Source organism: Camelus dromedarius, chromosome 8 (assembly GCF_036321535.1).
Source record: "Camelus dromedarius isolate mCamDro1 chromosome 8, mCamDro1.pat, whole genome shotgun sequence".
In the NCBI taxonomy this organism is placed as follows: Eukaryota; Metazoa; Chordata; class Mammalia; order Artiodactyla; family Camelidae; genus Camelus; species Camelus dromedarius.
This window is the reverse complement of record NC_087443.1, coordinates 55,199,834-55,213,946: the sequence shown is the minus strand read 5'-3', so window position 1 is coordinate 55,213,946 and position 14,113 is coordinate 55,199,834. Positions and strand designations below refer to the sequence as shown.

General features: G+C 43.5%; 1 protein-coding gene across 1 annotated transcript in view; it reads left to right on the top strand.

The window, feature by feature from the left end:
• Window positions 1-14,113, top strand: part of TLL2 (tolloid like 2) — a 118,714-nt gene that overhangs the window by 66,968 nt on the left and 37,633 nt on the right. Inside the window, exons 6-8 of the mRNA XM_010974377.3 lie at window positions 4,714-4,892; window positions 5,825-5,930; window positions 13,103-13,227. Coding sequence (XP_010972679.3) covers window positions 4,714-4,892; window positions 5,825-5,930; window positions 13,103-13,227 — 410 coding nt within the window. The remainder of the gene's footprint in view (window positions 1-4,713; window positions 4,893-5,824; window positions 5,931-13,102; window positions 13,228-14,113) is intronic.

The following is a 14,113-nucleotide window of genomic DNA, read 5'->3' as shown; positions in this document are numbered from 1 at the left end:
AGACAGAATAGGTGGAGGAAGCCACCTGGATCTCCTGTCATGGGAGCAGTTGAAGGAACTGGGAGTGTTTCATACAGAGAAGTGGTTCTGAGCCAATTTGGGACCAGTGATCTCACTGAGAAGCTGATGAATCTATGGGATCCCTTGTGATGGAGCAAAATTCTGCATGTAATTTTATGGGCTCCATGGGCTTACAGACTTCCTCCAGGAAACATAACAATAATAAGATGATTGGATTATGAATAAACTTATCCAATAAGTTTATGCCAATAAATGTAAGTGTGATATACTCTCCTACTGAAAGAAAAAGTTTCCCATATTAGTTCAAAAACTGAAATTCAGCTACATGCTGTATACATGAGATGACTACTGGGGAATATGACCCAGAAAGGTTTAAAAGTAAAAGGAAAGAAGGCTTACAGGCAAATGCAAACAAAAAGAAAACTGGGATCACAATTCTAGTTGTAGACAAGGTGTTTTTGTTTTGCTTAGTTTGTTTTTAAAGGCAGAACATGTTAAAAAAAAAAAAAAGGTGAGACACTTTATAATGAGAAAGAGTACAAGCTACAATGAGAATATAACTCTCATAAATCTTTATGCACCAAATAGCATAGCATTAAGAGTCATAAAACAAGCCCCCGGGATTTTGAGAGGAAATCGACAGAAACACCAGCAGCAGGAGACTTTATTTCATTTCTGTCAACCCAAGTAGATCAATGTCAAGTTGACCAAAAAAAAAAAAGTGGAGATTTGTAGAGGACTGGAAAAATATAGTTAATAGAGGTAGCCTTATGAATCTATCAGATTCTATAACCTGATAATACATTTTTAAATACCTAGTGAACATTTATAGACATTGTCCATCTATTAAGTGTTAAGAAAACATCAGTGAATTCTAAAAGGCAGAAATAACATTAAAATATTCTCTGATTGCAAAGCAATGAAACTAGACATAATAATAACATAGCAACAACAACAAAAATAAAATAAGTATTCCTGTATTACCTGCTAAGTTAAAAGCTCTCATTTTTACAACTCTTGGGTCATAAATAAATCAGGATTAAAATTACAAGATGCCTAGATAATGAAAGCCCTACAGTTCAAAATTGAAGAGATATGGGCAAAGCTATGTCCAGAAGAAAACTCACAGCCTCAGATATTCACATCACTAAGTAAGAATGACGATGAAATATTCAATTCAAAGAAGTTAGCAAATAAATAACTACATAAAACCCACCACCATAACAAAATAAACCTAATGAGAGTACAACAAAATGGACATGGTTACACATTACAGTACAAATAAATCGAAGAGTAAATTCTTTGAGTAAACAAATAAAAAAACTGTAGTAGACAAATTGCTTATTTGTCAGTCAAAGACAAAAAAGTGACAGTGCAGAAATACACAAAATCAGAAATCAAAAAGAGAGAAATAATCACAGATTCCACAAAATCATAAAAGAGTACTTTACAAAACTCTAGGGCAAGAAATGTGGAACTCTGGATAACGTGAATGGCTTGAAGGTCAATACAAAGTGCTGGCACAGACGAGTAACTTTGAACAAAATTGAAAAATTGAACAAAAAACTTTTCCCCCACAGCACCAAATCTAGAATTTCACAGATGAATTCTTTCAAAACTTCAAGGAACAAATTATTCTGGTACTATTTAAGCTTTTTAGAGCATAAAAAAGAACACTTTATTCCAATTTACTTTAAAGGGACTATCATGGTGTTGCTACCCCAAAATGAAAAAGATGGCACCAAAAAAAGAGAAAATTATAGACTCAACTGATATGAATAGTCATGCAAAATCCTAACTAAAATATTGGCACCTAGAACCCAGCAGTACAAGAATAGAAGAGTAGGCTGCCAAGAAGGTTTATTGAAGGAATTCAAAACTAGTTCAACACTAGGAAATCTATTTGCATGATTCAACATATTGGTAGATCAAAAGAGAGAAGCCACATTCATGTTTCAATAGATGCTGAAAAGACATCTGCATATTTCAACATGCCTTTGTTGTTTTAATTGTCAAGGTAGTGCAGGAATAGATGTCAGGGATAGATCATTGACTTGCACACACACAGATATGTATGTGTGTATATGTGTGTGTGTGTATCTATATGTCTCTCCCAAAAGCCCACATCATGTTTATCAATGATAATCCTAGAAGCATTTCTGTTAGAATCAGGAACAATTTGAAGATATTTAACATTACTTTTGGAAATACTAGCTAATGTAATTAGACAAGAGAGAGAGAAACAAAATGAATATTGGCAGGAACAAGGCAAAGTTTGTATTGTTTGAAGTTAATGTGATGTATGCCTAAAAAAACCCCCAAATCAGTTGAAAAACTATCAGAAACAAAAGGAGACCCTATTCAGGTGATTGATTACAAAATTAATAAACAAAAAATTAACTACTTTTCCTTTAATGAAATAATTTGATACACTTTCATAATGGGAAAAATCACAACTTTAATAGAAACATAGTAGATAATATATCTAAGAATTAACTTAACAAAAATGCAAACATATGCCAGACCTACGGGAAGAAAATGCCAAAACTCTAAGAAACTTTTAAAAAAGAAGTAAAAATGGAAATGCATACTATTTCCTCGTATGGAAATACCCAACATAGTAAAGATGTCAGAACTTTCTAAAATAATCTATAAATTCATGCCATTCTGCCATTCTGATTTAAACAACAACTTTGTATGTGTGTGAGTGTGTGTGTGTGTATGTATATGTATGTATGTATATATTTTTTAGAGCTTGAATAAACAATATTAGAGTTTTTCTGGAGGAATGACCACATAGAAATAACCGAGAGAGAGAGCAAGGACAAACAGTAGTGACAGGGACAGTGGTAGGGGAGGGGACAGAAAGGGGCCTGATGTCCTATTCCAACATATAGGATATTAAAATACAAATGAAGATAATAGCAAAGCTGTTTGGATCTCAAGGAAAAATAGATATATGAAACAAAAGAGTTTAAAATAAACTTGTACGTGGATGTAGGTAGCATTTTAAATGAGTGAAAGAAAGATGGATTAATCAATTGGAATATTTGAATATTGGGATAATTAAATAGCTCCTTGTGAAAAAAAATAAAGCTGGAATCCTACTCACTTCTTACACCAAAAATAATTCTAGGTAGATCAAAGATGTAAACGTTTTTAAAAAGAAAGGAAAGAAAAGAAAAACAGAAAATTGAAAAGTATTAGAAGGAAGCAACAGTGGATTTTACTCATAATCTTGGGATGTAGATGGCCTTTCTAAGCAGGACATAAGAAAGACGTTACATTAAAATTTTAAAATTCTGTCTGGCGAAAACAAAACAAAAACAACACATAAAAGACAAAGTCAAATGAGAAATAACAAAGGGAGAAAAATCTTGGTTAACACTTTTGATAGATAGTCAAAGATTTGTTTCCCTAATTTACAAAAGGTTCTTACAAATCAGTGATAAAAAGATGGACAACCTAAAAAAAAAATTGGGGGGAAGATGTGATTTCATAGTTCACAAGAAAAAAATATGAATGTCACATAAAACATGAAAAACTAGCCAATTTCAGTACAGTTGAATACCACTTTTCATCTATCGAATTGGCAAAAATAGTTTGGCAAAACCAGTGCTGGCCCAGTTGTGGGGAAACAGGGCTTTTAAATATACTATTAGTGGGCATATAATGAAACAACCTTTGGGAATTGCAATTTCATAGTAACTATCAAAATTTCAAATGCACATACCCTTCTATCCATTAATCTCATTGCTAGGAATTTACCCTACCATGAACAAGTACGACCCCAGTGGTTTCTTTGTTTTGCATTTTGCTGTTTATTTGTGTATTTATTTTGTCTCCTTCTCTCCTGAGGCTCCGTTTAAATAGCAAAAACTGGGGTCAGCCTAAATGTACATTAACGGCAGACTGATCAAACAGATTTTAATATTATGTTGCTTTGAAAAAAAATGAGAGAAGTCTACATGTGCTGTTATAAAAAGAAGTCTAAATTAAGGAGGAAAAAAGACAAGATGAAGGACAACATGGCATATTTTGTAATTAAAATATATATATGTATATAGATGTATTACATTTTCTGGAAGAACATTTAAGAAACTGTTAACAGTGGTTATCTTTGAAGCCTTAATACTTAGATCTTTTGTAACATAGGCATGTATTTTTTAAATATTTTATAGAAGTTATCTGAGTGGTGGGACTAGGAGCCATTTTAATTTTTTTTATACCTTTCTATATTAGGAGTAATGAATATATATTAAAAAATATTGTGCCCAGAAGGGAGTCACCTCTAAGTCTCCTCTGATAGTAGTATCAAGACTCATACTCATACTTTACAGAAACTCAGCGGGCTCCTTCCACTGTCTCCTCCTTGTCATCAGAGATGGTCCAGCAGAAACTTGGGGGTAGAAGAGTGGGGGACGGTATGTGTTTTTTCCCTGGAAGAGAAGCCATGTCTTTCTTTGGATTCGCAGGGGAATCCATGACCACCAAAAAGGTCAAGAACCAGTTTTGGAGGGAATTCCTGCATCGAGGGAAGGTGGACAATTGAGATCGTTTTCAGCTCTGAAAGTCTGTGTTCTTTTCGAGTCACACACACACACACACACACACACACACACACACACGAGGGGGAGTTAGACTCTTGCCATTTCCTGATCTGCTGACCAGGGTATTTCTGCAATTGTCCAGCTGTTGTTCCTACGTTGGGCGCCGAGGAGGAGGCCCGCAGGCCATATCCATTGGAAAAAACTGTGACAAGTTTGGCATTGTGGCGCATGAGCTGGGCCATGTGGTTGGGTTCTGGCATGAACACACCCGGCCAGACAGAGACCAGCATGTCACCATCATCAGAGAAAACATCCAGCCAGGTAAGGAGTCTGTATGGAGCCCAGAATCCACTTGTCAGGCAGGTGCCACTCACGGGGTCAGGAGGGAGTAAAGAAGGGGGTTGCCAGGAGCTGACCAGCACTCATGTGTAAGTATGGAGGCTTTTGTCACCAGCACTGTCCATCTGTGGCCCTTCCTGGGAGGTCATCTGCCAGAGCTTGTAGGTGAGAGCAGAAGTGAAATGACTTTCCATGTTGTAAAGGACGATGAAATCCAACTCCATTTCCTAACAGGAACAGAATTGACCAGAACACTGTTGCAGCATCAAAGCTGAGAAGCCAAAAAAAGAGTTCTCCTGGTTGCTTTTTTAAAACTCATTTTTGCTGATAAAGGCAACACATATTTTTGAAACTGAAATATAATTAGGACACAAGTACACATAAAACCAGTATTTCCACCTATCCCAAGGCGGATAAACTGAAAAAAAAAAAAAAAAAAACCTCCTCCTGTTAAACAATTTTATACAGAAATTCATATTGAACGTGAAAGTAGCTGGGTGAACAATACAATTGCCTTAAAAATGCTTTCCAGTCTGAATTCTCAATTTGGGATTTAACATAACTCTGATGTGTTTTCTTGTGTTCCTTCAATAGCAGTGTTAGAGATTTTTTTAAAAAATGTTTTCTGAGCAATCAGATTGATAACTAATCTATCTACTGACTTAGTTTAAGTCTTCTGAGTGGCATTTTGGGAGGAGTGTTGGGTGGTGGGGTTGGGACAGCGTATGCTGTTCTAAGTTTCAAATTTCCAGTCTGTTAAAACCAACAGCAAGAACCACCACCACATCTGTCGTTTGACTGATGGGGCTAACAGAGCTCTCGGAAGTTGCTATGGGTCGTCCTTCTCCCCCCTCTGCCTCCTTTCAGGTGACTGCCTTGGTTTTCAAAGGCCTTAACAGAGTGTTGTGTCACAGGTCAGGAGTATAATTTCTTAAAAATGGAAGCTGGGGAAGTGAGCTCTCTGGGAGAGACGTACGACTTTGACAGCATCATGCACTACGCCCGGAACACCTTCTCAAGGTCGGAATCTACAGTTATGCATCGTCTGTGTTTTACTGTGCCTGCCGCAGGCCTGGGTCGGATTCCTGGAGGTCTGCGGAGAGCAGGTCTCTGCATGCTCCTAGCACAGTTGGCGTGTCTGTCCTTGAAATTCAGTGGCCTCTGGGCTGCAGTGAAATATAATCTAATCAGGTTCCCACTAATAAGATTGAATCCCATTGTGAAGCTGGTGTTCCATCATTGCCCTCCTGTCACAAGCAGCAAACTGGAAAAGGGAAATTATCGAGAGGTTAGCTGGGATAATAATTTAGCGGCTTTGTGTAAAATTTCCAGTGGGTAGGGGACTCTTCTAAAGCACGACCTTGATGTAAGCATGGTGGCACTTACCAGTCCACTTAGAAGAGATGTGGTTTGCTGGAAGCTAGACTGTCTGAGCTGGGAGGGTGGTAAGTCATGGATTCATTTTTCATTAGAGGTGAAGAAAATGAGGCTCCAGCCAGCTCGAGGGCACGCAGGTAGCTGGGGTCAGAGTGAGAACAAAAATCCAAGTCACACATGCTGGTCACACATGATGGTAGCTGGTATCCCCAAGCACATTCAGACCAGTTATTTACAGCTGGCATCAGCAGGGTCTGTTTTGATGAGTTAGTGCTGCGCTGGACCCAGTGTTAATTGTTTTTCATATTGCCCTCGCTTCCAGATCGTGGAAGTGTTTTGTATATAGAAGTTTTCCCCTACTAGTCCCAGTTTTGTAGGTCTTTCCATTCTTGAGTTAATCACAGGGCAGATATTTTCTCTCTTGGCATTTTTCCCCTTCAGTCTCCTCCTAAAACCACCTTGTTTGCTATTAAATTATTTATTTAATAATTTTTTAAAAGATTTGAAGTGATTCCCAATCTATACAAGAAAAATTAGATGAGGAAACTTGGGGATGGGGGACAGGGGAAAAATAAGGGCAGGTAGCTAAGTGGAAGCTTGGAATCAATTTGGTGTTTAGAATATATGCCAGAACGTTATGAACCCTTTGTTGGTGTGTGGTGTGGACAGCAAATCCTGCCCTGTGCTTCCTAGCAAGTCACAGCAAAGAAGGAATCGATCCATTTCATGAGTTTCTATGTCCATGAAGATCAAAGGAAACCATTCGTTCAGGAGACACGCAGCTCTTGGGAGTGAAAGGGAAACTACCTGGCTGCATGGCTCTTGGATAAGGCTGCTGAAAGCACCCCGTTGATGAGGTCGCAGAACCATGGCAGAGATCCTCCATGCCTCGGCGTCACAAATTCTGAGCCAGGCAGGCGCTCTCCAGAGCTCTAATGCGTGGAGTTGGGTTGAAGTCAGCATCTTTGAACAACTGGCATGGGAATGACCTGCCCTGTTCTCTTTATCAGAAGAGTCAGGGGCAATACAACATGATGAAGAAATCGCTGATTCTAGTACTAGCTCTCCCATGTACCTGGCTGTTGAGGGAAGTCTAGACAGTAGTTAGAGGCAGCTGTGTGTGGTGTCAAATCACCTCCCTGAGCCTCGGTTCCCTGGTGAGAGACCTGGACTAGATGTTCTGAGCCCCTTCCAGCTCAAACATTTCAACATTTCCTAATCAGAATGGGTGAGGGATGGCCAGACATGATCACATTCATTGCCATATGGAATTCTGAGGCTTCCTCTTTGGCACGCTGGGAAACTGAGACTTTGAGGGACCTACTCTGGGGGTGTGGGAGGTAGGATGAGAGCCCATTCTGCTGATGAAAGAGGTGAGATGCTTGGGTGTGGGGGCTGGGCTGACTCACAGGTTTGGGAACTGATGCAGGGAATAGCCAGCCTGCCTCATATCATCCCCAGGGGGTGCAGAGAGCCAACTTATTGATTTTTTCAAGATGGCCCTAGTGAGAAGCTTATACCTTGGGTCTTGTTTTTATAGCTTCAAAACTCTTTGTATTGCTTTATACCATATCTATTAATTATTCTTTTAAATCTATTTATTAATATGTATCTTTGGCCTTCCCCTCTCCCTCACCAGACTGAGATCTCTGAGGATAGAGACTATTTCATTCTCTTCTAGTCCCCAGCACCCAACACGGTGCCTGGCACAGAGCAGCTATTCTGTAGATATTTGTCAAATGAATAAATTAATGAATGAGTCAGAAGAGACAGGGAGACCTGCAGTGCTGACGACTAGAAGAGGATGTTAAGGGAAGAAATGGCCATCAGCCTCATTGCTGTTCTTTCCAGCTATAAATGCAGTGGTCACTTCATTAAGGGGAATCTACAAGTATCTCCTGTGCAGGAACTTTTGGACAAATTACTACTAAAGGGTTGTAGAAACTACATTCCTTCTCTGTGCCTGTTGTGTGCATTATGGTGCAAAGCTCTAAAGCCAGAGGCCAAGGCAAGAATGCAGACAGACTGTCTTCTGGCACCAACATTTCTTTTCTTGTCTTTCAAGAAAAAAAATTCTCTATTTTTTCTGTAATTTCTAATCCATAATACAATTCCTTTTGCCCCTCAGTGCGTAACCATTTTAGCACTGTTGTCAATGTGAAGCATTTTATCAGCACAGACCAGTGGAAATCCATGGGCAAAACCTACAAAACAATAGTTCCTCATCAAAAGCACCCAGAACCCCTAGAAGGGAGATTGGCGAGGGGGCAGCACACAGTGTGATGGGCAGCTAGGTAGGGGCAGAGCACCTGAAGGTGTTGGCGGGGGGGCAGACTCCCCTTCTGGTACCATGATGTCATCAATTGCAGCAGAATTATCTAGCTCCAAATTTAACAGTTCACAACAACTTACTTTTTATGACGTTGTGGGTCCTTCTGATTCGTTCTTCTCTGGTCTTGCCTGGGATCACTCTCGAAGTGATAGTCACCTGATAGTGCGGTCAGGTTGGATGATGGCTGGTGCCATGTCTGGCCATGGTGCTGCCTGTGCACTGGGGCCCCTCGGTTCTCCTCCATGTGGTCTCCCACCCTCCAAGTAGGCTAGGCTGGGCTGTTCACTGCTTGGGAACTCAGAGGGCAAGCTGGGAAGCTGCCAGACTCTTAAGGCTCAGGCTCTAGACCGTGCATGACATCACTTCTGTCGCAGTCTATTGACCAGAACAAGACACAAGGCCAGCCCAGACTCAAGTGATGAAGAAATAGATTCTACCTCTTAATGGGAGGAGTTGCAACTTCGTGTTACAAGGGGATGTGGGTATCAGGAGGCACAATGTGTTATTTTAATAATCTACGGCAGCTGCCTTCACACCCTTGCTCCAGAGTCAAGAATGGTTTCAGCAAATCTATTTTGTAGCATTGTCCTTTATGCCAATTTTCTGCATGGATTTTTCAGAAAACTGCTTTGTTCAGTGGGGCCATTTATCCATGGTGTTTTTACTTGACCCACTTTTGGTCAAATTCTCCCCCCTTCTAACTTCATGCCATTACTCTTGGTCACAGATCCCCTGGAGCTAACCCTGCACATCGCCTTTGATTCTGTAAAGGAGCAGAAAATGGCCCGTAGGACCCTTGCTCATCTAAGAGGCAAATGCTAGTCCTGCTGCTGGGAAACCCAGTCTTCGTGTGTCTTTACAACTGTCTGCTTCCAACTTTATTCCCTCTAGTTTATGGCAGTTCCTGCCTCCTCCCCTTAGTTAGACCCAGGCTGTGGGGAGTGGTGTCTTTGGAGGTTTTGTCGGGCAAGTGTCCAAGAGATGAGGAGACAGTTCTCTGGTACAGGGGCTTCTTTGTTTGGAGAACTCAGAGCTGACAGTTTTATTCCCCAAGGGCATCTGCCAAACCCCTTCTTAGTTTAGCAGAATGTCAGTGCTAAGAGTTGTCCTACATAAAAGGGGGGCTGTAACTGCGGGGGTTTACACAGGGGACGTCTCTTATAGTAAACATTTTCCAGGGCCCACCGCTGTGCTGGCGGCTCAGGGACCAGTCAGGGAAGGAGTCTCAGCCCACAGAGCTGAGTGTGAGCCGAGGTGATTCCTGCTGCTTTGGTTTTTGGAGTCGCCAAGCTTCCCAAGTCTATCGTGTGTCTCACACACATGAAGGCCTGTTTCTGACTGGATGGAGGAAGATGCCAGGAGGCTGGCTCCATACCGGCCTGTGTTCAGTTCCAGGGCTGGCTCCCCATTACTCGCTTTGTTCTCTGGGTGAATCTCTAGGCTCTGCCAACTTGGCTTTCTCACCTCCAGAGAGGAACCCTGATGACAATGGCACCTGCTTCCTAGGGTGTTATGAGGATTAAATGAGATGGTACATTTGGTGTCCAGCCAGGGCCTGGCACATAGGAAGGTCCTGTAAACACTCAGTAGGTTGAGTCGCCTACATGGAGCGGTCTTCCACAGGGTCAGTTAGCCTGAGTGGCCAGGAGATTGTCTGGAGCCTTGCATTTTGTGCAGTAAAATGTCTTCCTCCAGGGGAATCAAGAAAACAGTTACAAGTGAACACATTTTATGTCAGGGCAGAAATACCCATTTTTAGATTCACAGGTGATTGAATTTAGAATCTTACGTAGCGTCATCACTTGTGGTGTAAAACTTGGTGAAGTCAGTGAGGGAGACCCAGGATCCCATAGGAGTTGCTCTCAGGGACCCAGAGATGAGACAATGGGAGTTAGAGAGCAACAGGCCAGCTGGTTAAAAGCTGGGGAGAGCGTGCTAAGGAGGACATGTGCAGACCATCCAGACTCCTGTGTGCTGATGTTGTGAAGTTAGTGAGCCTAGAATCTGATTTAGGAAAAAAGTATACACAAGAATGAAAGGGAAGTACTAGGGATAAGCTATATTTTCCAAGGTAGTGTAGGACTTAGGGAAAAGGAAATGTTTGAGAGAGAGGAGAGAAAGGAGAGAGCAGCTAATAACTAGGTACAAGCATTTTTACCCATTTCCTTTTGAGTATTAATAACTGTTTTGCAAAACCTTTTGATGACGGTGTCCTATCTTGGCTGCATAATTTAATCTAAGAAGCATTTCTTGAGGTCTGCTGTGCTCCAGTCCCTGAGGGCATAGAGGTGAGAGACCCAGTCTCTCTGCTGGAGGAACTTACTGTTTAGGAGAGAAGACAGTTACCATCACCCTGAAAAGGACAATAAAGTATGATAAGAGGCTAGATGGATAAGACCCAGAGGAGGGAGTGATTCCCTCAGGATGCGAGGGGTAGAAAGGGCTTGCAGAAGACTTTTAAGAGGGAAAGCCATCTGACTGGGTTTTGGAGAATGAACAGGAGTTTGCAGTGGGCGAGGAGATGGGGTGTCGGCAGCTTTGGCAGAGGACAGCTTGTCTAAGGGCATGTTTGGGGCCAGCAGGAGAATGAGGTTGCTTATGATAACAAGTGAGGTGGAAGTGTCAGGAGAGGAAGGCAGAAGCCAGTGAGCCAGGCCTGGAGACCCAGGTGGTGATAGGAAGTCGGTGAAGGCTTCTAAGCAGAGTGGGCACATGCCTACCGTTGTGTTTCAGAATGATCACACGGCAGCCTTGTTGAGGGGCAAGCAGAGGTGGCTGAGTCTATAGGAGGGAGTTGAGAAGCTACTGGAAAGAGTGCAGGAAGGGGATGCTGACTACTAAGGCAGTGTTCTAGGATGAGGAGGAGGGCATGGGTTCAAGGAATGTACAGAGGACAGGACCTGGTTCCTGGTTCCGACAAGGGGGTGGGAGGGAGAGAACAGAGCCAAAGGCACCTTCAGATTCAGTCTCAGGAGACAGGTTCGTGGAAGAAGCAGGAGGAGGGAACGCACTAGGTTGTGAAGGAGTTGGATGTAAGTGCTCCGTAGGACAGCACAGGGTGGGGTCATGAGGTATCTGTCTTAGCAAATGGTTCTGGGGCTGGAACCAGGGAATTCACTGTCAGCATATAGGTGGTGGTTAAAACCCAGAGGAGCAGGTGGAGCAGGAGAGAGGAGGGAGAAGGTGGGGGAGGAAACCGAGGGATAGCACTTCCAGGGAAACAGAAGAAGTAGATCCTATCTTACTGTTCAGAGAGAGAGAGCAGTGCCTCGGGAACCAGGGAGAAGGGAGTCCGGGGAGGGAGGGGCCCGCAAAGGTGGCAGTGCTCCAGGGAGGGCAGATGAGCATTGACAAGGGTCCTTCCGACTTGCCAGTTGGTCGGTGACTGGTGCCCACCGAGGGCAAGGTCAGACTGCAATTGGATTAAGCCATGGAGAGTGAGGCTGCCAGACAGAGAATGGAGACAGTTATATCCAGAGCTTGAGTTAAGAAGGGAAGGAAAGGAATCCGGTGGTAACTGGAGACAGTGTTTCAAGGGAAGGTGCTACCCCGCTGGAGAGGTCCCAAATCAGGGGTCTGGAAGCAGAATGGGAGGCTAGGCGGGGAGTAAAACTCGCACACCACATGGAGGTGAGAACTGGGCCGGTACACACCAGGCATCCTGGTGACCATTTGTCTGCCTTGCTCGTTTTAGATTTCATTCACGTTGGAGCAGAATAAGATGTTAAAGTTAGAAGGGGCTGCCAGGACCATCTCAGCCAATCTCTTATCACTCAGAGGGGTAAATTGAGGCTCAGAGAGGGAAAGGACTTGTCCAAGCTCACCGAGGTGGCAGAGTCAGGCCTTACGTAGAAATCTCTGGGCCAGGGCTTTCTTGACTACCTCCTGTTCTCTGCGTTCATCTCATTTTCCATCTGATTATCCCTCTTGCCAGCAAGGCCCCCCAAACCCTGATCTCCTTTATTCACCAATTCATCAAGCAGCACTTGCTGACCAGCCCCTGAGAATCTCACACTCTACTGGTTCCCAAGCTCTCTCTGGAGCCTCTCCAAGACTTATCCATGTTCCGTACTGTCCGCTGCACAACTCCAGAGGGCGCCACTCACACAGTAGTCTCTCTGAATAGTGCTCCCTGCAGTTGTGCAGCGTGGGGGCCTGGGGCCTGGACCTGTCAGGGGCTTTGTGAAAATGCTCTGTACACTTCAGTAAGGAAGCCCTCAGGGCCACTGGGCCAGGGCATATTTTTAAACTTGGCAGAGTCATTTTCCCATTGGAAAGGGAGCAGGCAGCTAATGAAATGGAATGCTAACATGCCAGCATGAGGGAAGGAAACCTCTGCAGTGATGCCAGCCTGGGGGAGCCGGCCAGGGGGTAGGAATGTTGATGGGGTTGTGGACGAGGAAATGGACTCTAAATCCCTGCACCCATGGCGGACCCCCTTGACTTTCACTCTCCTTTCTCTCTCTCTCTTCTCTTTCTGCAGAGGAGTTTTCTTAGACACCATCCTCCCCCGTCGAGACGACAATGGTGTCAGGCCAACCATTGGCCAGCGCGTGCGGCTCAGTCAGGGAGACATAGCTCAAGCCAGGAAGCTGTACAAATGCCCAGGTAACTGTGAATCACGGGCGTTCCCTGGGTCTCCATAGCACCCACAGAGACAGCTCACCACTGTTTGCAAACTTCTCCCATGCTGGGAAGACAACTTGGAGGACGCGAAGAGTGTCCCCCTTGGCAGCTATGATTCCTGGTGTGCTGCTGTTAGGAGGAGCTAGGCAGTGCAGAAAGCCCAAGTGGTGGAGTGGTTACAAGTCATGAAGCAAAAAACAGATTTTAGAGCCCACAGCTTAACTTGTGGGAAGCTTGGGAATTCTCTGGCACAGCTCTGATGTTCAGAAGAGAAGAAGGCATAGTGGAACAACAGTGAACTGGAGTCCAGTGCATGGTGCATCCCGTAGTGGTAAAAAGCCTTCTTCTTTCTATGCAAGTAGGGGATGTGGGTTTGGCCAAATAAGAACAGAGGGTTAAAAAAAAAAGAAGAAGAAAGAAAAAGAACAGAGGTTTTGCAGAAAGGCAAAGAGTGAAGGAGAATGTTTTGGAAGGGTTGAAGCCAGCTTCCCAAATACTGGAAGGCAGAGGGAGTCTCAGAGTGTAAATGAGGTCATTTCTATGATCATGGGCTCTCCAAGTTGTCCAAGGTGCTGGTCAGTGGACGATATGCTGCCATTGAATACTGGACAGTACACTGGACCCGAGCAGATACCTGCTTCTCTGCCAGTTCAGAGACCCCCACCCCTTGAGTTTGCCCTCTTTGCTTCCATCCCCTTGGCTTCAGCATCAACACACCCCCTGGCTGCCCTGGGGGTAGCTCACGTTGGCCCCTTTAAGCTGCTGAGCTTCAGTGCAAAGCATTAGTTTACAGTAGCCAAGTTTTTACCTGTGATGGGAGATAAGGCAATTCGGTGGTTTGGGGAGGAAGAAGGAAATTCCATTACCA